Source organism: Sesamum indicum, linkage group LG15, assembly GCF_000512975.1.
Source record: "Sesamum indicum cultivar Zhongzhi No. 13 linkage group LG15, S_indicum_v1.0, whole genome shotgun sequence".
Taxonomy (NCBI): Eukaryota; Viridiplantae; Streptophyta; class Magnoliopsida; order Lamiales; family Pedaliaceae; genus Sesamum; species Sesamum indicum.
This window is the reverse complement of record NC_026159.1, coordinates 2,325,836-2,347,351: the sequence shown is the minus strand read 5'-3', so window position 1 is coordinate 2,347,351 and position 21,516 is coordinate 2,325,836. Positions and strand designations below refer to the sequence as shown.

At 34.0% G+C, this 21,516-nt stretch overlaps 3 protein-coding genes and 1 non-coding gene across 11 annotated transcripts; 2 read left to right on the top strand and 2 right to left on the bottom strand.

The window, feature by feature from the left end:
- On the bottom strand, positions 2,528–7,895 carry LOC105177546 (developmental protein SEPALLATA 1). Of its 2 annotated transcripts, none has more exons than XM_011100738.2 (8): positions 7,250–7,895; positions 5,319–5,397; positions 4,832–4,899; positions 4,481–4,580; positions 3,883–3,924; positions 3,722–3,763; positions 3,499–3,638; positions 2,528–2,932 (listed from the first exon to the last, which is right to left on the bottom strand). In XM_011100738.2, the coding sequence occupies exons 1-8, from the start codon at positions 7,432–7,434 to the stop codon at positions 2,845–2,847; spliced, it is 744 nt and encodes a 247-aa protein (XP_011099040.1). In that variant the 5' UTR covers positions 7,435–7,895; the 3' UTR covers positions 2,528–2,844. The 2 variants fall into 2 exon arrangements, with proteins under 2 accessions (XP_011099040.1, XP_011099041.1); XM_011100739.2 differs by having other exon boundaries at positions 4,832–4,896; positions 7,250–7,891.
- TRNAI-AAU lies at positions 13,111–13,184 on the top strand. The gene has a single exon. It is a non-coding gene; the product is annotated as a tRNA-Ile (tRNA).
- Positions 13,574–14,907, bottom strand: LOC105177645 (myb-related protein 305). Its single transcript, XM_011100868.2, has 3 exons — positions 14,583–14,907; positions 14,368–14,497; positions 13,574–14,265 (listed from the first exon to the last, which is right to left on the bottom strand). Exons 1-3 carry the CDS (start codon positions 14,710–14,712, stop codon positions 13,752–13,754), a joined length of 774 nt encoding a protein of 257 aa, XP_011099170.1. The 5' UTR covers positions 14,713–14,907; the 3' UTR covers positions 13,574–13,751.
- On the top strand, positions 17,554–21,274 carry LOC105177644 (scarecrow-like protein 3). 7 transcript variants are annotated; one of them, XM_020699225.1, is made up of 5 exons: positions 17,584–17,840; positions 18,631–18,710; positions 18,788–18,815; positions 18,987–19,171; positions 19,998–21,274. In XM_020699225.1, exons 4-5 carry the CDS (start codon positions 19,064–19,066, stop codon positions 21,237–21,239), a joined length of 1,350 nt encoding a protein of 449 aa, XP_020554884.1. In that variant the 5' UTR covers positions 17,584–17,840; positions 18,631–18,710; positions 18,788–18,815; positions 18,987–19,063; the 3' UTR covers positions 21,240–21,274. The 7 variants fall into 7 exon arrangements, 4 of the variants coding, with proteins under 4 accessions (XP_020554886.1, XP_020554884.1, XP_020554885.1 ...); XM_020699227.1 differs by lacking the exon at positions 18,631–18,710 and having other exon boundaries at positions 17,554–17,840; XM_020699224.1 differs by lacking the exon at positions 18,788–18,815 and having other exon boundaries at positions 17,591–17,840; positions 18,631–18,712.

The following is a 21,516-nucleotide window of genomic DNA, read 5'->3' as shown; positions in this document are numbered from 1 at the left end:
TAAGTACAAACAAGAGAGTGGGTGGTAGGTACGTATGCAAGAATTAAGGGTAAAATAGTCACTTCGAAGAAGAGACAATAACATTATACACTGCCGAAATACAAGAATCACATCGGAGCTACAGGGAGTTAGGACCGAAGTGAAATTGGAACACCTGTTCATGATTTCCCGAATTGGGAATTTACGAAAATGCCCCTTACAAGAATTCTTACCATTGAAGGAAACCTGGAAGCCTGTCACAAAGTGTGTGGGTATATATCTGATGATGATTATTTGAAATAGGAAATTCACGTGGGGGGTGGGGCAAAGTGATGAATCCAAGTTGCACAAAATAGGTAAAAGGTCTCTTCTTCCTTACAAAGCTTCACCAAATGCTGCTTGATTGGCTAAAAGAGGCACCACTTGTGCAATTTTCAAAGTGCTCTATTTATGGAAACTATTCTTGTCCTGTTTGATTTCTTGGGGTGTCCAGAAATAATTGCTCAAACTGTTTAGTTCTAAATATGATGGTTTTTTAATCTCCTGCTGTTGTTCAAAATTCTCACCTGCTCTCTTACATCTCATCTACTCCAAACCTTTCTTTTTAGTTTTTTTTTTTTTTTTTGCCATGTATTCTTAATTTATCGTATTACTTCCTTAAAGTTTGGAATGTAAAATACAGTTAATTCTTGATGTCCCATGGCACGCCACCGAACTTCGTCACGTAAGTTATTGACTGTCTTGGTTGGAGCATCACAAAAAGCCTTATTAACGTTGAAAATTTCATCATTTGGTACCGCATTGATCATGTGTTCCTACTCTAGGGGATGAATGACATTGACGGTACTAGTTTTTTTATATATCTCAAAATTTTGTCTTCACACCGATACATATTTTCAAGCCGAAATAGGCACGAATTGTATAAAATTGTAGAATGAATATGTTCAAATAACTTTTGGGATTCTTCATTATCTATACTATATATTAAGTGAGAGCACTCTTTAGGTGTCTCACTTAATTTTGGTATGTCATTTATTTTTAAAATTTTAAATCAATTAATTATTTATTTATTTCTTAATTTCTTTCATAACTACGTTTTGGTGTTATTTATAAATCAAAATATTTATATTAATGTATTATCTTAATATATACTTTCTAACCTTTTTTTATTAGAATTTATACGAAATTAAGCTAAAATACCTATTTTGTGTACATCTCAACAATTGAATACATGAAATGATGTGTAGATTCAGTTGCTATTCCAATTCCTAGTTTACGGGCAGTGATGTAATTATGACAAACATGTGAAATATTGTCATAACACCACCACAGCCGTCAGGATAACATTTACAATCTGAGTCAAGTTAGGACAAAATTAATTAATTAATTAAATGTGGAGATGTTGAAGTAGTGTATGTGGTAGTTAATTAATGTGCAATTTGAGGTAATGATGTGAGTATAAAATTTATTCTTCATCATTGGTGGGAGAGTGGAAGACAGCATTTGTCCTGGTTTTGGAACTCAATTAGTGCGAAGAAGCTATGTCTGCCCCAACATGCTAATTATTTATCTTTTTTTTAAAAAATTAATATGATAATATCATGAATTTTTTATAATCAATAATTAATATAGGTTAATTTATCAATATTAAATAATCAAAAAATATTATTAAAGTAAAATTAATATTACGGCATCAGCTTCGCCAAATAAATTAGGGCGTAGTAACAAAAATGATCGTTATTTATGTGGCGGTGCGTTTCATGAACAATTCTCAACGATGAAAACAGATTAAAAGTCTCACTCGTTTTGTGTTTGATGTTGTGAGAATTTTCTCAGGTTCTGTACTTTGGTTGAAAATTGCTTGAAATTTTGTTTTCAACAAGTGTTGTCTGATGAAAAATTGATGAGGAGATGAGCAGTTAGCCCGCATGATCCGAGGAGTTTACGGTCCATAACGACTTGTATAATTGGGCCTAGATGAACCGGCCCTAGTCAATTACCACTTCTCCTCTTGCATCCATTAAATTTTACCTCGTACATATATGTAAATATTATTGTATTGTAAATATTATTGTATATGGCGCATTAAAATGAATTTGTATTTTTTTAAAAAAATATATGTTAATTACATAAATGAAAAATGTCCCATTACGTTGCATATTGATTTTTTAGTTGCATAAACATAATACTATGTAACATTATATTTAAATATTATCGGACATCAAATGTTGCTCTAGCAAAAATTAATTTTTTTCTATCCGATTCTTATTGTATATGGAACACATAAATAAATTTGTACAATTAATTATTTTTTTTAAAAAAGCTACAGTTTAATTACTTAAATTAAAAATGGCCCGTTACGTTGCATATTTATATTTTAATTGCAGACACACATTATCGTAAAATAATATATAAATAAAATATCAGCAGACATCATATCAGCAGACTCTGATCTGTGTTAATCATCTAATTATATGATATTCGAACGAGATTCAAGAATTTGTCCGCACACAACGTTAATTAAGAGTCCAGCACCCATCCAAAGTACTTAAGTACAACAATATGGAGTTTCTTCGTTCGTGATGAGCTTGAAAGATAGAGCCAATCGTACAGAGTCCTGTTACTTTTTGACATATAGCAAATGTCATACATACATACATACATACATACACAAACTTGGATAAAAGTTGGAAATTTGAGCAAATGATCCCATCATGTTCAAGACTCCAATTTTACTAACAGTACGTACTACTGCAGATGCATTCCATTATTGAGATAGTAGTGGAAGCACATCTCTTCTTCAGACACAGCATATATGCTTCTATGACATGTTAGGACGACGGTTTTTATTTCTTACAATGCAGTTCAGAGCATCCAACCTGGGATCAACCCGTTCACGTTCTGCACATCGGTTGCTGCTGTCATCTGGCTCGAGCTCACCGGATCATTATACCTGCCATTTTTCATAGAGAAGATCAAGATTAATTGCAAAAGTTCCGAAAATAATAGGAGGAACGTTCCCTATTTCTGTAATAAAGGATGAGAACCATGTCGTGTCAGTAGTGAGATTTATATCAGACCATCCCACAATTTTATACACGTGCAACACATTAAATTGTTGTGTTCGTTTGGTATGTTTATGATTTTATCTTGTCATCTGATGGTTAGGCACCTGTCTTGATCATTCTCAAATCAAATGTTGGCTTTATTGCAAAATGATATATACAGTTCAAACCCCACCTAATTGACCATTGCTCGGATGCCCAAAATTTTGGTACTAGTCAATTACTAGAATTAATTGATCCCACAAAGAACAACCTATGTATTTGGTACTTCTAAGTCAACCATGCATGCATCTAACCCGAGCTATATTTCTAACACATGATTCTCTTCATCTCAAATTATACATCAATCACATCCAAGTATATATATCCAGACTTGATCGATAGGTCTAAAATTTTCAACTGGTATTGAAGCAAATTGAAAATTGAAAGGGAATTAAGTGGAAAGTTTAATTACCCAATCTGCAGAGTAGAGTTGCAGTCAAGAGGCTGAAAGAAGCCCTGAGAGTGAGGGTGGTGATGGGTATATGTGCTGCTTTGCTCCCCCCCTCCTACCCATGATTGCTGAAGCTGATTTGCAGCATATATTTCTTCCAGCTGACAATATATATATTACATAATAAATATTAATTTATGGCAATCAATACTGAATACACATGTTTTATTTATTAATAACTGACCTTTCTCTCTAAAGCCTTATTAGCATCAAGCATCAATTTCTCCTGCATGCAGTTGAATAATAAATTATATGTTACATATAAGATCATGTCAATTACAATTAGTAATAGAAAATATGAAATCAAAATTATAATTTAATGTCAAAGTTGGTGCATGGGGGCACCTTTGTCTGAAGATCAGCAAGCTGGTCCAGCATAACCTGCGTCTGCACGCATATAATAAAGTTAGAACATGTATTAAAATTAATCAATCAGAGACTGGTGCACAATATATTACAGATTAGAAACATTATCTTAAGTATAATTTTGTGCTAGCATGCAAGGGAATAACATTTTTTCGTCCCGTAATTTAGAGACTTATCAGTTTTGTCCCATTGACTATGAGATTATTACTTTTGGACATGTAACTTTAAAAAAAGGAGCAATTTTTTGCACATTTTCTCTAAATATTTGATGGAAAAGCCACATGGCCGTTAAACTTTCAGACTCAACACTTAACAGCCATGTGCTAAACACGTGGTTTTTTTCCTTGAATATCTAAAAGAAAGGTGTCATAGGATCGAAACTGCTATTCTTTTAAATTCACGGGATTAAAAGTGTAAAAATCCTAAGCCACAGAACGAAAAATATTATTTCCCCAATACCAAAATTACCACCAAAGAAACCAACTCTTACTGCTGATATCTTGATACATTTCAAGATTAAAAAAGCTTAATAATTTACAACGATATATATGACAATCAATTTATGGTTTTAGCTTACCCTTGTCGATCTAATATGCTTCAGTGATGTCTCCAATTGATGTTCAATGTGCTCAAGGTCATTGATGTTTAGAGGCCCTAAATCATCCCCAAGAAGTTGCCTGCAACCGCCACCATATTTAGAGTTCAAAACGTACAATACACAATTCTTCCTGCATCATATCGGGGATATAGTACTTTTTGTCCCGTAACTTAAAATCTATACACTTTTGATCTCATTAATTACAAAATTCTCATATCGTATAGACACAAAGTTACACGAAGAAAAATACAATTTTTTCTATAATATATATACTAGCAGCTCAAGCATAGGCTACTAGGGATATATAATCGAGATGAAATTTTTGAATACCTTTGGTATCGTTGTAGAGACTCATATTTGGCCTTCAGTTTCAGATATTCCCTATAGCTGCTTTGCTGCTAGAGAAATTCCAAAGTTAAATTACATGTAATTCAGCATGTTTCTGTACTTGAGGCACAATTTGAGGGCTACACATCTTAAAAATTATTAAATAATTATCGTTTCAAAAAGCTTAAGCAGTTGAGGAGGAAATCATTTAAGTCAAGGAACAGTTGTGGGTCAGAGACCCTACAAGAAAATGGCTCAAAATGGCTCAAACTTTTGTATTAAATAATATAAATTAGCAACAAGAATTTCCTTTCATAATTAGCTTGATGCTGATTTTAATATTTTTTTTTTATAACTATTGACCTATATATTTTCTTGAAGTGATATAAAATTTAAGTATATATAATCATCATCACAATAGCAAGGTTTCTGAGTTTTTGTAGCAAAGCAAGCCGCAATTTGTAAAAATCAAGGTTGAGAATCAGAATACCTCGATATCCTTGCCGGGATGATTGACTTCTAGCGAGCCATAACTGCATTTTTGATACCTTTCAAGAGTCTTGAGCATGCTGACCACATTCACAAATTAAGGCATATATTAATTATTAGGCAGTTTGAAATTCATTTTTTCTATTGTGGTTGGTGAATAGACTCAAATTATAGTTCCAACAAACCAACATAAGTTCTGCAGCAATTAAATTACACGAATCTTGTGAATGATGTACATACATTCCGATCCAATGTGTACGTACATTCACAAAATAGATATTATTGCATGTATGACGTACGTGATCGCAAGAATTTGGGTAGATTGAATTGGAGAAGATGCAAAGCAAGTATATAATACTAAGAGATGAAAAGTTTACTACAAAAATATTAGTCAATGCAGTTATATATCCATGGAGATAATTTGGAGTTTAGAATATTATTAAATTTGTTCATGATCTCTAAATTAGCCAAAGGAGCCCACGTCACATAGTTAAATTGAGCTTCAAATTGCCATTATATATATAGAAGAGCTATGCATGAGTATATATACTGCATGCCATGCATGAAGTCTATTAATTAATTAAGAAAAAGGTACAATTTTTGTCTTTTCTTCATTTGAAATTTATTTTCGCAATTAAAAAAAAAAGTAGGTTTAAAATGACAACATATTAAGAACATCTGTTGATACAAATAACTAATTTTTTACCAGTAAATATTTGAAATTTGTAGCCGTCACGTGATCGTACGTGTAACATTTTCTAGTCAAATTAGTAAGTTCGAGCAACAAAAGTTCTCAATGCACCATTTTTTTTAACAAAAAAAATTAAAATGAATCAAAACTGCCACCGACTCATTTATACTTGCAGTACTAAAATTACTTTTTTCCCATTGGTCCATCTCAGCCTCATATTCAAGACTTCAACCATATAACATAATTAATGGTGAGACATTTATTTAATTAGCACTTAATTTCATATATAATAAAATCTATTAGAACCTAGCTAGATGTAAAAATTCATAATAATTTCCTATATATATATTCAAATTATGTTTCAAGGGCTTTTTTTTCTCTTTGGCTTCTGTACACAAATTACGTACCTCCCCTGTGCTTGCAACTCATTAATAATCTGAACTTAATTAGAAAATTTATTAGCTAGTGAACCCAAAATTAGCAGAAAATAGACAGAAGCTGAAATTTTTATTTCAGGCACCCAAAAAGAAGTGATGAAGAAACTTAAAAAGCTCTGATCTTGTCCTGTCAATTAAGTTTTTCCACCTGAATGAAAACAAATAAGTCATGTCAATATATGAAGGAATCAAAGCTAACATATGTGCTGGCCGAGCCCTTTGTCTCAGCTATGCTGTCCATCGCAGCAGAAATTCACTTAAATTAAGTAGTTAATTAATGTTCTGAGCCACAAACTGCAAATGATTCAACTCCAAAAACCCTAGAAGAAATTTCATTTTCCTTAATCTTTTTCCTGAAAAAAAGAAAGATCAAAGCTGTTACTCCTTTGTCTTGGTGAAAAAATCTTTGCAAGTACAGCATCTCACATTTTTCTATTTTTTGAAGAAAGAAAACAAAAGGAAAAAGAAGATAGATCAGGCTTAAAACCAGTTAAAAATTGTCAGACTGAAAAACAATTTCTTGATTCCATGGAAATCAAAAGCTGTAAATCAAGACAAAGAGGCGAAGAAAGTGGAGATCAACCAAAAATTATCAGAAAATTAAACCACTATCAAGAAACCTAAATAAGAATCCAGGAGTGGAACAGAAACATAAGCAAGAACCAAAACAACCTTAATTCCCTAAAACCAAGAACCGCGTAAGGAACATACAGAGAGAGCCCACAAACAAAAGAACAACGTCAATTATTTATAAATCAACACAAAGACAGAAAAAGAGAGGGAGGGAGGGAGGGAGGGAGATACTTGGAGGAGCTGCAGAACTCGTAGAGCTTGCCACGGTTGGAGAAGATGATGAGAGCAACCTCAGCATCACAGAGCACAGAAAGCTCATAAGCTTTCTTGAGCAGCCCATTTCTTCTCTTGGCAAATGTCACCTGCCTATTTATCTTGTTCTCTATTCTCTTCAGCTCCACTCGCCCCCTACCCATGATGATCCCTGCTGCACTATCTATCTATAGTCTCTCTCTCTCTCTCTCTCTCTCTATATATATATATATATATATATATGTATGTATGTATGTATATATATACTTCTTTTTATTTGATTTCAGCTGGATTTTGATTTTCTCCCCGGAGAACTTCCCTTTCCTCTCTTGGTCCTTCCTTTTTTAACTAAAAGAGTGAAAAATATTGAAACCCTAAAAACCAAAAACTGGAAAGGGAGAATTCTATTTATAGAAGAGTAGAAGAAGTATGAGGAACTGTGTGTTGTGTGTGTGTTTTTGTGGATTTGTTCTTGTTCTAGTTCTTGGACTATCTCTCTCTCTCTCTCTCTGTGAGAAAGCTTAGAGGATTTGGCATGTGCAGCAGCAGCAGCAGCAGATCAGAAATGAAAACTTAGGGTTGGTGTTTTTCCGGGAAAATTGCAACTTTCGTCCAGTAAATATAGGGGTTGGTATTTTTAGTCTTGTACGATTCTTTTTTTGCATTTCGGTCCTATAAGTACGCAATTTTCGCTGTTTCCGTCCTATTCCAACCAAAATGGTCGGAAAAAGTAATGTGCAAGGCACATGACCATATTTCTTTACATGACCGGACTTAATGGTCACCTGAATGGAGATTGATCAAATTGCAGATTACCTCAATTTTTTCAAGGAGATCTAGCGTTTTCCCTACTTGATTGAATTTGATGATTCACCTTTTAAGTTATCAATAATTATTGACCCAACCCTGCTCAAACGGAATGGAAGTTGCTGAAAATGCATGTAACATATTGACGAGTGCTATAAAGTTGGGATAGAAATTGCATAACTATCGAAATTTCTTGCATTTTGATTAACTGTTGATATCACAAAAATAGAGTAAAATTGCTAATTTATCTCCTTGGTTGCCACTAATCACAAAAGATAATCTTATTATTACACTTCGAAAATTACCAAAAAAATGAAAGGGTTTAGGCCTATTTTTGTTCAAGTTTCGTGTAATTTTGATATAGTTCAAATTTTAGTTGTTTTACGATGTTTTATTGAAAAAAGTTTGTTTTCCTTTAATACTAACTTGTAATTATCATTACGCTTAGAAAATTTACCAAATAAATATAAGGGTTTAGGCCTACTTTTAGTTCGACAAAAACTTGTATCTGCATCAACTGGTGCTAATCACAGAACTTCACAAAATATATTTTGCCCCCCTCCAAAACTATGAAGTTTTCCCATCAGTCATGTTTGGCACATCTTAATTTTGCGTAAGTTTGTATTTCCTATGTCTTTACTTTGGCCAGGCTTTTAATTTCTCCATGTAATCTAGAATTCTCTTGAGTAGTATAAATAGGTGGCATCCCGATTTGCATTTCAACTCAATCACAAGTCTTGTACGATTTTCTATAGTATCAAATAAAGTCTTACGTGTTTGAATATTTTGTAATTATTGTTTGTCAAGTGTTTTTACATTCTTGATGAATACAGGTTTTCTTTAGTTGCTCTTATTCCACGAAAAGGTCGTCAGTCTTGGACTAGTGTACTTGATACACTATTTCTTAGGAACAAAATGAATAAATGGAATCTACAATCATTTATGTCTGGTCTAGAGTATTTTTTTTTATTTCGATTGAATTTAAATTAATTAAATAAGAAAATCAATAATATTTTAATTAATTTAGTGATTAAAATTGAGATCCCAAAAATTTGAGATTATGAGTTTAAATTTTACCAGATATGTGGGTATTTTTCTTATTTAATGTGATGAAATATTTATTATAATCAGTATTTATTTATCTCTTATCATTTATTTTTGTCCAAGGTTTAATGCCTTTGGTCAAAGATATATAATTAATAATATAGTAGATATGCTAATAAAGTGTTAATATAGTACTGTAAGGACAAACCTGAAAGGTCCAATAATTCTACGTTCGTATCAGCCATAGCCCGCAAAGAATTACGAGAGTTGCTTCTTGTTTCTCCAAAAATGATTAACAATTGTACTTTAGGTAAATTAAATCATTTTCTTGTAATGCCATAATTAAGATGAAATAAATTAAACCTTTTTTATGTCGTAATCAAGGCATTGAAAAATTAATTCCTTCCAATTAGTTCCGAAAGTTATTAATTTATTTAATCGTGTGATCATACCATACCTAAGTAGGGATACAATATGAGTCGAGATGTTCGCAAGCTAACACGACAAGAGCTTAAGCTCCTTCACGAGCTGAGCTCAAGCCCAAGTAATTGTGTTCAAAAGCTCGTGAGCCACTTTTTTATTCTTTTTATTATTTATTATCCCCTCCCCTAATGGACCTCAAAATGCTTAAACAGGATAAGAATTCATGGATTTTTCAGTTGAATCAAGTGGCAGCCGGACCCAATGATCCGGAACCATAACCAATCCATTATATATCCAACGTCTGAAAAGTTAAGATCACGACATGTGGACTCGTACAGATATGCATATTTGGCATTATAAATACCCCATGTCCAGTTTGGGCTATACGTCATTTCGATTGAGAGAATTTTATATTTCACACACAATCAACTTAAATATCGGAGGATAGTCGAGGGTTTTTTTAACGATCCGATCATTTTCTCAAATCCTAAACACCTCTGGATTGGACTACCTAGACGTCATCCCGGTCTCCCAACCCGCATCAAATCTAGACTATAAGTTGGACTAAATATTTACGTTTTCACTTTTCATATGCAAAATTTGCGAGAAATGGATACAAAAATGAGCTTCTTATTTGGTAGAAAAAGATGGAAGAAGGGGGAGGTAATCTTCACCATTTATGTCAGTCGTTGCGTACTTAATTATTCAATAATCACTTAGTTTCGTCTTATTTCAAAAAGTAGTCGCTTTAAAACATGGCACATATAGCAATACCCCTAATTGGTTAAATATAGGTCGGTCGTTGTATACTCTGCATTTACAGGATATTTAGATAAACTTATTTCAAATATCTTGTAAGATATTTTAATCGTATTTATATATGTTAATTAAAAAAATAAGCTTTTAAAATTAAATATGAACAAATAAAATGACGGGACTTATAATATGTTAGACAGTACGTATGACATAATAAACTTTTTATACTGTAATAATAACAAATAAAGCCATCAAACTTTCATAATTTAGAAATTGTATAAATTAATATTTTTGCTTACAAGATCCAAAAAATCTGATTTTAAAAAACTTATAAAGTTTAAGACATCTTATAAGATGTTTTGATAAACTTATAAGCTCAACAAACACCCTTTTAGTTCTCGAACGGATAATAATATACAAAGTATGTCAACATATGTTTACAAAAGAATTATTCGGTAGCCGAGTTCAACTTATATAGGTATCATTTCTATACGCATAGTATTTGTACGTGTATACGTATTCTGAAAAATATGCAAGAACTTTATTTATTTTTTATACTCGAATTGTGATATATATTAATTAATAAATATATATAAGTATAAATATGACGTCAATTTATTATTATATGTGGACATATATTAAATTGTACGTAGGGATAATATAAAGCGAAAAAGTCATACGAAAAATTGCATACATATATATATATATATATATAAGAGTGAGTGAGTGTGTGTGTGAGTGTGTGTTTGAATTTTAAAGTTTGTAATGAATGTGTAGGTGGAATGACAATGACAAACCAACACCCCAACTGTGATGTCGGCTTTCACACATTACTACTCCTCATTCTTGTCCCATCACTCCAACATTACATTTCCCTACTTCATATATAGTTAAAGGATTCAAATTATATATTTTCATAAAGAGGATACCTTATTTCTTTAACATTATATTTGAACAGATGGATTTAAATTTGAAATAAATAAGTGAAATACATTAATATTTAATAAAATATAGTTGAAATACGAAAATATTCAAAATTATTTTAATTTAGAATTATTCAAATAATTTTTTTAAAAAAAATATTACGTAGGATGTAAAATTTGAATGTAGTCTAAAAATCTATTGAGGGGTATTAATCATGATGACGATATATCATGCAAACATGAAACTTATGATAATGTATACGATATGTTGATGTTACGTTATTTTTTGTTCTGAATCTTAATTAATAAATAAAGAACAAACAATGAAACGTGATGATATGGGTGCGATGACAACATATTATGTCCATTGAATTTTATCAAATTTATGCAATATTATGTGGATTTATTTTTTACGATATCTTTCTTTGTTAGTGTTATATTTTTCTTTTTCTTTTTGTAAAAAGAAAAAAAAAGTTAATACATAATAGTAAGTAAAAATGGAATTTCCATCTAAAAAATAATATATATATATATATATTGTTTCTCTAAAAATAATAATCTTGAAATGCAAAAAGAAAATATTCGAAAAGAGAGGTGGGAGACAACCTTAGTCCACCAGTCCGTAAAAATATATAAGTAAACAACCGTTTTCAGTCCGTTAAAGGCAGCAGGAAAAAAGAAGAGCGACTGACGACGTCTTTTCAGTTCTCTCGAATATCCGTCAAAAGACCCGTGTGTATTTCGGCGTTCCCACAGTAAGCCCACAGTGTAATTTGTACGTGTCATATGATTATTCGGTGGCAGGGTGGACAGCACAGACAATTTCAACCCTTGGCATGATGCGACAGGTGGATGAGGAGTAGGCCTTCAACACGAGTATTTGCCGGCGCATCATGCGAATGAGGGGCCGTTGCCCATTATGAATGACGAGTCCCATTACTGTCAACCCTTTTATCATTTTCTCCTCAATTATTATTATTTTCCATTAAAAAAATAATTCTAATTAAAGTATGTTTGTCAAGTTCACATATCTGCATGCAGTGCTATATTTTCATGCAGATATTCTAAAATGTAGACGAATACACTCATACAAGAATCATAGGTACAACTCCTTCGTATCACAAGTAATGGTTGTTTTTTCATGAGGTTTAGTTTAATTATTCTCTGGTTCGTAAAATTATATCTGATATCCTGACATTTGTTTTCGTATAATAAATAAATTCGTCTATTATGGGATTAATTGATTTATTATAAATCAAATATTTACAGTCTTATAAAGGCAATGGGGATGAGTCTTTTCTTTTTGGTTAGAAAAGGGTCATCCCTTGCACTTACCCTCGGGTACTAAATTTAGTGAAAAACAATTATTTCGAGTGCTAAATGAATTTCCCACTATTACATCTTAAAAGAAAGCAAAAAGGGAAAAGGTGTATCATAACAAAATGGAAAAAAGGAGGACACTTTTCTGCAGTTTTCTCATAACAAAAATTGAGAACACATTATGGGATATGTTTTATGGGTTCTTTTGTTTTTTTTTTTTTAAAAATAGTGGGAACTGAAAAACAAATTAAAATAATTTAATTTAGAGGTGTAATGAAGTAAATATGGGGAATTTTGAAGAATGCGTGTGGATTGGCAATTGGTGTAGGGAGAAGTTGTGATTTTAATTTCACATTAACAAGGGGAGTTAAAATGAAAGACTCTCACGTTTAATTAATACAGACTCATTTTCAGGTCATCGCTTCTCTTGCATATCTTTAACAAGTTGAAGTATAGTATTGTAATTGGTGAAGAGTCAAACTAACATATTCATAGCATTGTGACCAGCAGTATAACTAGGAATATGGCTTAGCATATTGACTTATCAGAGACGAAACTAACAACATTGGCCTATTAGCTCAGTTGGTTAGAGCATCGTGCTAATAACGCGAAGGTCGCAGGTTCGAGACCTGCATGGGCCATGTCTTCATCTGCTGGTGATAATTTTTGCTCTGTTTTCTGTTATCTCATGTCCATCCCACTCAATCTTTTTCTCTTCCCCGGCGCGCACACAAACTCTCAGCCTTGTCTTCCTACACCTGGTTTCCTTGTCCCTTCTCTTTCCTTTTAATCCTGTATTAATATTAATTTAGGTACCGAGGATTTCGTCGTCATACATACACAGTGTTTCCATTGTCTTTATCTTGTCATTCTATAGAAGAAAGGGACGACCAAGAGAATAACTGGGATTTAAACGAACCATCTTCGCACACATGCTCTCCATCCGTGTCCTCTTGACATATTAAGAGCCGAGATAACAATTAATTATAACAATGTCTCATCATCGACATAGGAAAAGAGTGGTTAAACAAAGTGATCATTGCCGGAAATATTACAGCATTTTACAAAAATCATCATGTTAATGATTACCACTTAACAAACAATCAAACTGTCATATATAGCAAATAAAATACACATATCTGCTGATCCTACAAATTTATGACTACCTCAATCTTGCTAACTAATTTAATCAACTCATTATTATTTGATCAGAATATGTACCCTCCACCCCCACTATGTATGTAATTAATGGCGTGATCGCCTCCGCCTCCGCCTCCACGAGGATAATCAGCACCGTTGGCTTGACCCTGAATCGCCATCTTGCTGCAACCATTTTGATCATCCAGGTTCCACAATCCACCCCACAAGTAATTATCAGCTGGGATGAAATCAAACCATGCTGAACTATCTTGATACATCATGAGCGGCAACAACTGATGATGATTCTCGACGTTGTCGTTTACGTTCCCCCTTACATCCATCTCCTGATTGCTTTTCTCTCTATCGCTGGTCGCTTCTGCTGCTAATTGACAATCAGGAGAAGCCTTAGTGCTGTCATTCTTGTCATTTTCTTGCAGTGTGTGGTGCTGTTTCTGCCTGTGGAATTTGCGTTTCACTTCTTGATCATTACGAGAAGACTTTCTCTTCTTGAAATGAGTTCTCCAGTAGTTCTTTATCTCATTGTCTGTTCTTCCCGGCAAGTATCTTGCTATAGTCGACCATCTGTACAACGTCAATTACAATGAATCATGGGAAGAATCAAATACATCAAAACGATTAATAAAAAGGCAATATATATATATATATATATATGTATATGCTTACTTGTTTCCCCAAAGGGCATGAAGTTCAATGATTATTCCTTCCTCCTGAGGTGTTAAATGGCCCTTCTTGAGTCCAGGTCTCAAGTAATTCACCCACCTCAGCCGGCAACTCTTCCCACTCCTATTCAAACCTGACCATTCAAATACATCAGGACCATCCATTTCTATATATAGACTATCAAGACAATGCAACTGCATGTATTTGTACGTACGTACCTGATGACTTAGACACACAGCTCCATCTTCCCTCACCATGCTGCCTCACATACTCAACAAGCAGCTTGTCTTCTTCAGGCGTCCATGGCCCTTTTCTCCATCCCTGCTCCGAAACCCCCCAGCTCTCCATTTCCAACCAGTCTTGATCAACCGATGCCGTTTTCAAATTCTCTTTGTCTCCAATTCCTATGACAGACAACCTAAACACTCCTTCCCGGCCCCCTTTTTATATATAATTGTCATGACTTGTCACCTTCACTGTCCCTTTTAAGCCATATTCATATGCTGATCTCATTTCAGACAAAGTCTCTATAAAAATTATAATAACTCACACAGATAAATACTAGTCTAATCCTTCTTTATTACCAAGACAACCCTCCCTCCTCACAGAATCTGCCAGGTGTGAAACCCCACTTCCTCTTCCCTGGATTCTCCACCAATCCCCTCCCAACAAGTGTTGATACGCTAAATCTTGGCGCCCTCAACGTACGACGAATCAACCATGACTTCCGACAATTATTCTAAGCTTCACAAGTTAAACACAAGATTAGTGTAACTAAAGCATAATAATGCTCATTAATCGAGCCGTGAACTTTACAAGTGATCGAATTCTTGGTATTTTTGTCTTCGAAAATGGGTTACGACCCAATCATGACGCAACAGATGTTCGCATACGTAGTCCCGACAGCCATGTTTCAGATATAGTCTATCGAAAAAGACGATAATAATATATATATATATATATATATATATATTAATGTGGTTGAGAAGGTTCTTGATGCCAAAATCGGTAATGGGGTAATTAAAGTATGTAAAAGAGGACGAGAAGAAATGAGTCACCTCATGGACGCGTGGACGAAGAGTCGTGTTTATGCATTTGTTAATTGATGAAAGATGGATTAATTAATGAGCATTATGCCATATATAGGTAATGACGTGTGTGATCGTAGCGATTATATTAATAAAGTGTGTGGAGCGGAGATGTCTTAATTTTGAGCTAAGTAGATCTGTTGAAAAGTGGAAAAGATCCTCTTGGGGTTTTTCTGAGAGATGCTTGATTTGGTAGGGCATTCTTACATAAAGGGATTTTTTTTTTTTTCTCAAGTTTGGTCTCGTCGTAAATAATTTCTTTGTAATTTAGAAAATTACATCTAATATTTATGAGGGTTCCTTTTATCTAACAAATAAGTTTTTCTGTTGGTCAAAATTCACTGAATTTGCTATTATTAACAAAAAAAATTGAATAAAAATTTATGTTTACCCTCGATTAACTTATTACAAATATATTGTAGGTGAAACAATTTTTTTTTACTAAACTACTCCTATAACAGTGAAAATATACCTCATCACATGCATTAACACGTGAAGACATATGAGAGTAATTTGGTTATGAAAAAATTTATCTAACCTTCGATAGATCAATAATAAGTCAATTAATAGTAAATATATATTTATGTCTGATTTTTTTATCAATATCAACAAATTCAATGAGTTTTGATTAATAAACAAATTTATTTATTAAATAGAATCAAATTTTAGAGGTGCTAGTAATTTTTTGAAACAATAAACATTTACATATTATTATACCAAACTTCATGAAATGGGAGTGTAATTATTCCTCACATTAATCTTATCGAAAGCTGAAAGAGGAGTAGTAGAGGACGTAATCAAGTCGTTGAAATAGTGAATTGAGGTCCAAATTTTTTTATTTTAGTATGTGGGGCGTTTATTTAGTTTTATAATAATTTTTTAGTTATTGTCTATGATATATACAAAATTATTTTTTATAAAAGTGGTACTATGCTACTTTTTCCAACAATTAATTGTTTTCATAATAATATTTCTTCTTAGTTCCACGTGCGACGCAATCGGTCTTGTACAAAGTATTAAACTTTAGGATTAGTTACACGTAAGTTTTTTTTTTAAATATAAAATTCTATTTTTTTAAAATTATATTTCCACCTTATTTGAAAATTCATTCTTTATACCTGAGCTCCTTTCGTTAGGATTTGGAAAGAAAATACTTACACTCCGGATAAATATAGAAATTTTCAATTCTACCCCTAATTTAACATTTTTATTTAATAATTTTGTACTTATAAGAGAAAAAATGTAATAACGTTAACCTTCACTTCATATATATATATAGATATAGATATTATGTATATCTTTTTATAAATACAAAAATATCCATGAGCATATTAGATGAGGGGCAAATTTAAAAGTTTATGAAATATATTTTTTTTTTCTAATGTCAGCATTTTTCATTCAACCCTACTGAAATGAGGCTAAGTGTAAATAAAGAATTTTCAGAGGGGTGTAAGTGTAATCTCAATTTTTTTTTTTATTTTTTGCAAAAAACACATAAGTTTGCATTTTCAGATGGGGTCTAAGTGTAATTAATATTAAAATTTATAATTTTTTCGTAGAAAGATATTTCATCAAAAGATGAGATATTAAGACTTATAAACTACTTAAATTTCTGGATTGCATTATGGTGGCAAAATTAAATTTGTATGCATAGTTTAGAGCATGAAATGAGATATGAAATTGAAATAAAAGTGTAATTAAGGTAAAAGGAAGGAGTAATTAATTAAGGCATAAAGGAGTGAAGGGCTGGGGGGCAAATTAAAATATGCCAAGGATGGGAAGTTGGAATGTGGATGTAAACATCTTAAGAAGTCCATCTTACCTGGATTTGATCACTTTTGATAAGACAGAATCAGATATTATCAAGAGAAAGAAAAGGCTTCTAGATGAATTGGGTATTTTTATGCATATTTATTTTCTCAGTCAAAATTAATTACTTTTAAATCCTCACACTTAATAAATAAAATAATATAGATAATTATCTGCTTAATGGGCTTTGAAGTTTCAAGCCCAAATTCATAAGCCTAACAATATACAGTAAAGTGGGCCTTAAAGGGTAGCCCAAGATATTATGGGCCTTCCTCCATGGGCTTTAATCACACTACTCAAGTCACTATCTTTTTCAGATCGAAGAATTTGACCAGGGAAACTTACCAACTGACGGTAGCGGATTGGTAGATGAAAAAGGTAGAGATGAGTCGTCGGAAGCGTTCGGGTAGGGAGTGATGGGAAAGGCTTCCTTCTCCGCCGGAATATGCCTTTCCTATTCCTCCCATACCGAAGGTTTCCGATCTATCCTCCCCTTTCCTTCCGTCCTTCCTTTTCTAGTGCGGTTGATTCCTAAGTTGTCTTGATGTCTTTAAGATCTGCTTGATCTTGAAGTTACAGGTAAATGATCTGTTGTATTTCTGTTCTGAAGCTGCTTTTTGTTTTGTTTTTGCTTGATTTGTGTTTTCTGCTGGCGTTACCAAATACAGTCGCCAGATGCTGTTTTGACATCATATAGATTTGATTTAATGAGAGAAACGTATGTGTATGTGTCTTTGTTGTTGGGATATGGATGGACAGTTATGAGTGAATGTATATCTGATATAGTCATGAGGTTTAGGATTTGTTTCTTCTCTCTGTTCGCAAACTTCAGGTGGCTGTCACTGCAGCAATTTGAGCTGCGGTTCATCCGAAGCGTTTACCCTATCGGATTGTCTTTTTCAGGCTGCTGCCTGTGTATGTAGGAAGATTGTCAGAGGACGTAATTTTTTCGGACTTGAAGTTAGTATTTCAAGCTATGCACAGAGTTACACACCATCAAAACCAAAATCATTGTCTGATTGATCAATTGTTTATCAAATCATTAAATTTCTTACTGCTCAAGTTCCTATTATAGGCCTTACAGAAAAGGAGAAGGTAGAAGAGAAAACACTCAAATGGTTTCTGTATGTCAGTAAAAATGATTTCATGCGGTAAAGTTGAAAGTTGAATTGCCATAAAGTAATATGAATAATTGTGGATCTGTATTCGGGACTTTTTAACTTTTTTAGCATCCTCTTGTCCCATGTGATGAAAGAATATGCTAATATAATATGGAAAGCAGTTGGTTTCTGTGCACCAAATTTATATGGCAACAACTATGCATTTGTCCTGTTATTCTTTAATCGTGATTTTTTCTCGTGTCTTATAGGAAAATGAAATCTGGTCAGAGACATAAGTATGGGTTGAACAGAATGTCATTGATGGGGAAGAAGACAAATATTTGAAATCGCGTGCGTCGTTCTTATTACCAAGATGCCGTACCGTAGAATCAAAATAACTCACTCTAACCCTTGTAATTGCTGCAGGGTCTAGGTTTAGCGGGTAAACAGAAGGGTATATACGATGGAAATACTACTGAAATAGTCTCGCATGTTTGATTCAATAAAATATCCAAGAGGAACTTTTTGAGAAAATTTGTTATTTCTAGTTAAAATTCCTTTGGCTATTTCTCGTTTACATGAGGGGAATGGACAGGGAGTCTCAGTTTGTGTTTCTCCATCACAGGTAACAATCTGATGAAATTGTGAAGTTCATATGTAAATGGAGATAATTATGAAGCAGTAAATTCGATAGGAAAATCAATGAGCATGAAGGGGATGAACTCTTACCAAACTGTTGCACTTGGGAATTTGTGGGATGAAAAGTCGCGATTATCATTCAGCGAGGTTGACTTAACGGACATTTTAATGGTGAGTTCATGCTACTTTCGATGTTTTGTTTATTGATTACCTGGGCGATATCCACATATCCCTTATTTTAAAAGAAACTAGGTACGCGTCTTGAAGCAGCAACTCATCTTGTTGCATTTATACCTGGCGGCCAAGTGCACAAACTGTCGAGAGCAAAAGGATTGATGCCAGATGCATAGGTTTTCAATTACATCGCTAAGTTTCACAGGGATATTGGCCCTGGCTATTGGACTTTCCAGGATCCGGACAGGAACTTCTTTTCATTTATTTCAAGAATCCAGTATTGGAATATGAAATTCTTGCATTCCATTCCTTTTAAGGATCAAATTTAACCTCATTGCCTAGATTGTTAATTAGCTGGGGGGGGGGGGGGGGGGAATTGGGGGGCGGTAAATTTCATGGAACCACGTTAAGATTTTGGCTATTTTTATTCATAATTTGGTCTTTCATCCTCGGCTTTTGTGGTGCTGCTCTCGAGATAAAACACGAAGATTTATATATCCGTACGGCACACACTATAAACTTTTTAGAATTAGTTGACAATGTTGCTCGATAATCAAAGTTAGTTAATAATTCTTCAATCACGATAACGAAGAATCCAGAAAGGTCAATTTGATAAAATCATTAACAAACACAACATTTGTAGCATGCTATTGGACGTATCTGGTGCGTCCAAAAGCTAAGCTCCCATTACCTCACCTGCTCCTCTCACAAGAAAGGATCCATTCATACATGACTCATCTTACCTTTTATTTCTCTCTAATTATACACGAAAAATTTGCATTAGCACAACTACCTGATTATGAGTTCTTCATCTTCTTCACAGAAGCCTGATGTCACCCTGTCCCTAAGTTTGCCACCCTCTCCCACGACCAACGACGGCCTAAACCCCCAAGAAAGAGGTGTCAAACTAATCCAGCTCTTGCTAACTTGTGCCAACCATGTCTCGGCCGGCAACCTCCACCATGCTGATGCCTGCCTCTGCCAGCTTTCGAGGCTGGCCGCCATCACCGGTGACCCCATGCAGCGGCTCTGCGCCAGGTTTGCTTCTGCCTTGGCGGCCCGGCTCGTTAAACGCTGGCCAGGCCTCTACAAGGCCTTAAACAATGGTGGGCAGGTGAGTTGTGACGTTGATCGTGCTAGGTCCGTTTTTAGTCGGGCTTTCCCTTGTTTGAGCTTTGCCTATGCTATTATAAACCGGACCTTGATCCAAGCCGTGTCTGGGGAACCTGAAATCCATGTGATTGATTTGAGCTCTGGTGACTCGAAGCTATGGGTTCCTTTTATTCGGGCCTTAGCTGATGGTGGGCCTGATGAGCGTCCCTGTTTGAAGATCACATGTGTTAGTAGAAATAAGGAGGCCCAAGAGAGGTTGGGAGCTAGGCTTGTGAAAGAGGCTGAGAGTTTAAAGATGGCATTTCAGTTCAATCCTGTAAATGCTGGGCTCAGAGAGCTGACCTTGGACATGCTCCAGATCAAAACTGGGGAAGCATTAGCATTGACATCAATTTTGGGTCTTCATGTCCTACTGGCCGAGGACGATCGTGTTGATGCAAATTTTGGGCTTAGAAGAAGCAACGATGTAAAGGAATGCAAGCGAATGAACGAGTTTCTTGAAATGGTGAAGTCAATCGGGCCCAAGGCAATTTTACTAGTCGAGCAAGAGTCGAATCACAACTCAAATCGTTTAGTCGATCGGTTTGTAGAAGGGCTGCATTTTTACAGTGCATTGTTTGATTCAATAGATGCTGCATTCGGAGGATTGTCGTGCCCGGATCGTACCGTCTTAGAAGAAATGTTGGGGAAGGAAATTGAGAACATTGTGGCTGGAGAAGGGATGGACAGGGAGGCAAGACATGAAGAGTATTCAATGTGGGCCGTCAGGTTTACAAGAGCGGGCTTCAGGCCCATCCGTTTGTGGTATGAAGTAATGGAGGAGGCCCGGCGAGTAGTGGATGGTTATGGGCCGGGTGGTTTTAAGATAACTAGTCAGAAAGGAAGTTTGATGATATGTTGGCATGATAGGCCCATTTATGCAGTATCAGCATGGAATTGTATTAGTTTTTGATATATATATATATATGTTGTATATATAAATGAATAAAATCCTTTAATTCATTTTAATTTAATATTTTTTAATAATACTTGTTTTTTGTTAGTAACAATTTTAAATACAGTTTAAAACATAGTTTTCAAAGTTGTAGGTATCTCAATTTCCAAAAAATAGAATAAACTAAGTCTAAAGTATGAGCAGTCTGCTAGATTCCTTAAGTGCACGAACTTTTATACCACTATATAATGAAAAAGTCGAAATTCGTTGTTTATGTTTTTTCTTTTTTCCAGTT

Bases quoted from the DNA above. Each gene is read 5' to 3' on its own strand.
- LOC105177644 (XM_020699227.1), top strand. From the start codon at position 19,064: ATGAGCATGAAGGGGATGAACTCTTACCAAACTGTTGCACTTGGGAAT. The intron at 19,172-19,997 runs GTGAGTTCATGC...TCTTCTTCACAG, and splicing joins ACTTAACGGACATTTTAATG to AAGCCTGATGTCACCCTGTC.
- LOC105177645 (XM_011100868.2), bottom strand. From the start codon at position 14,712: ATGGAGAGCTGGGGGGTTTCGGAGCAGGGATGGAGAAAAGGGCCATGG. The intron at 14,498-14,582 runs GTACGTACGTAC...TTGAATGGTCAG, and splicing joins CTGTGTGTCTAAGTCATCAG to GTTTGAATAGGAGTGGGAAG. The intron at 14,266-14,367 runs GTAAGCATATAC...GACGTTGTACAG, and splicing joins CATGCCCTTTGGGGAAACAA to ATGGTCGACTATAGCAAGAT.
- LOC105177546 (XM_011100738.2), bottom strand. From the start codon at position 7,434: ATGGGTAGGGGGCGAGTGGAGCTGAAGAGAATAGAGAACAAGATAAAT. The intron at 3,925-4,480 runs GTAAGCTAAAAC...ATATGCGTGCAG, and splicing joins AGCATATTAGATCGACAAGG to ACGCAGGTTATGCTGGACCA. The intron at 2,933-3,498 runs GTAATTAAACTT...GAAAAATGGCAG, and splicing joins AACTCTACTCTGCAGATTGG to GTATAATGATCCGGTGAGCT.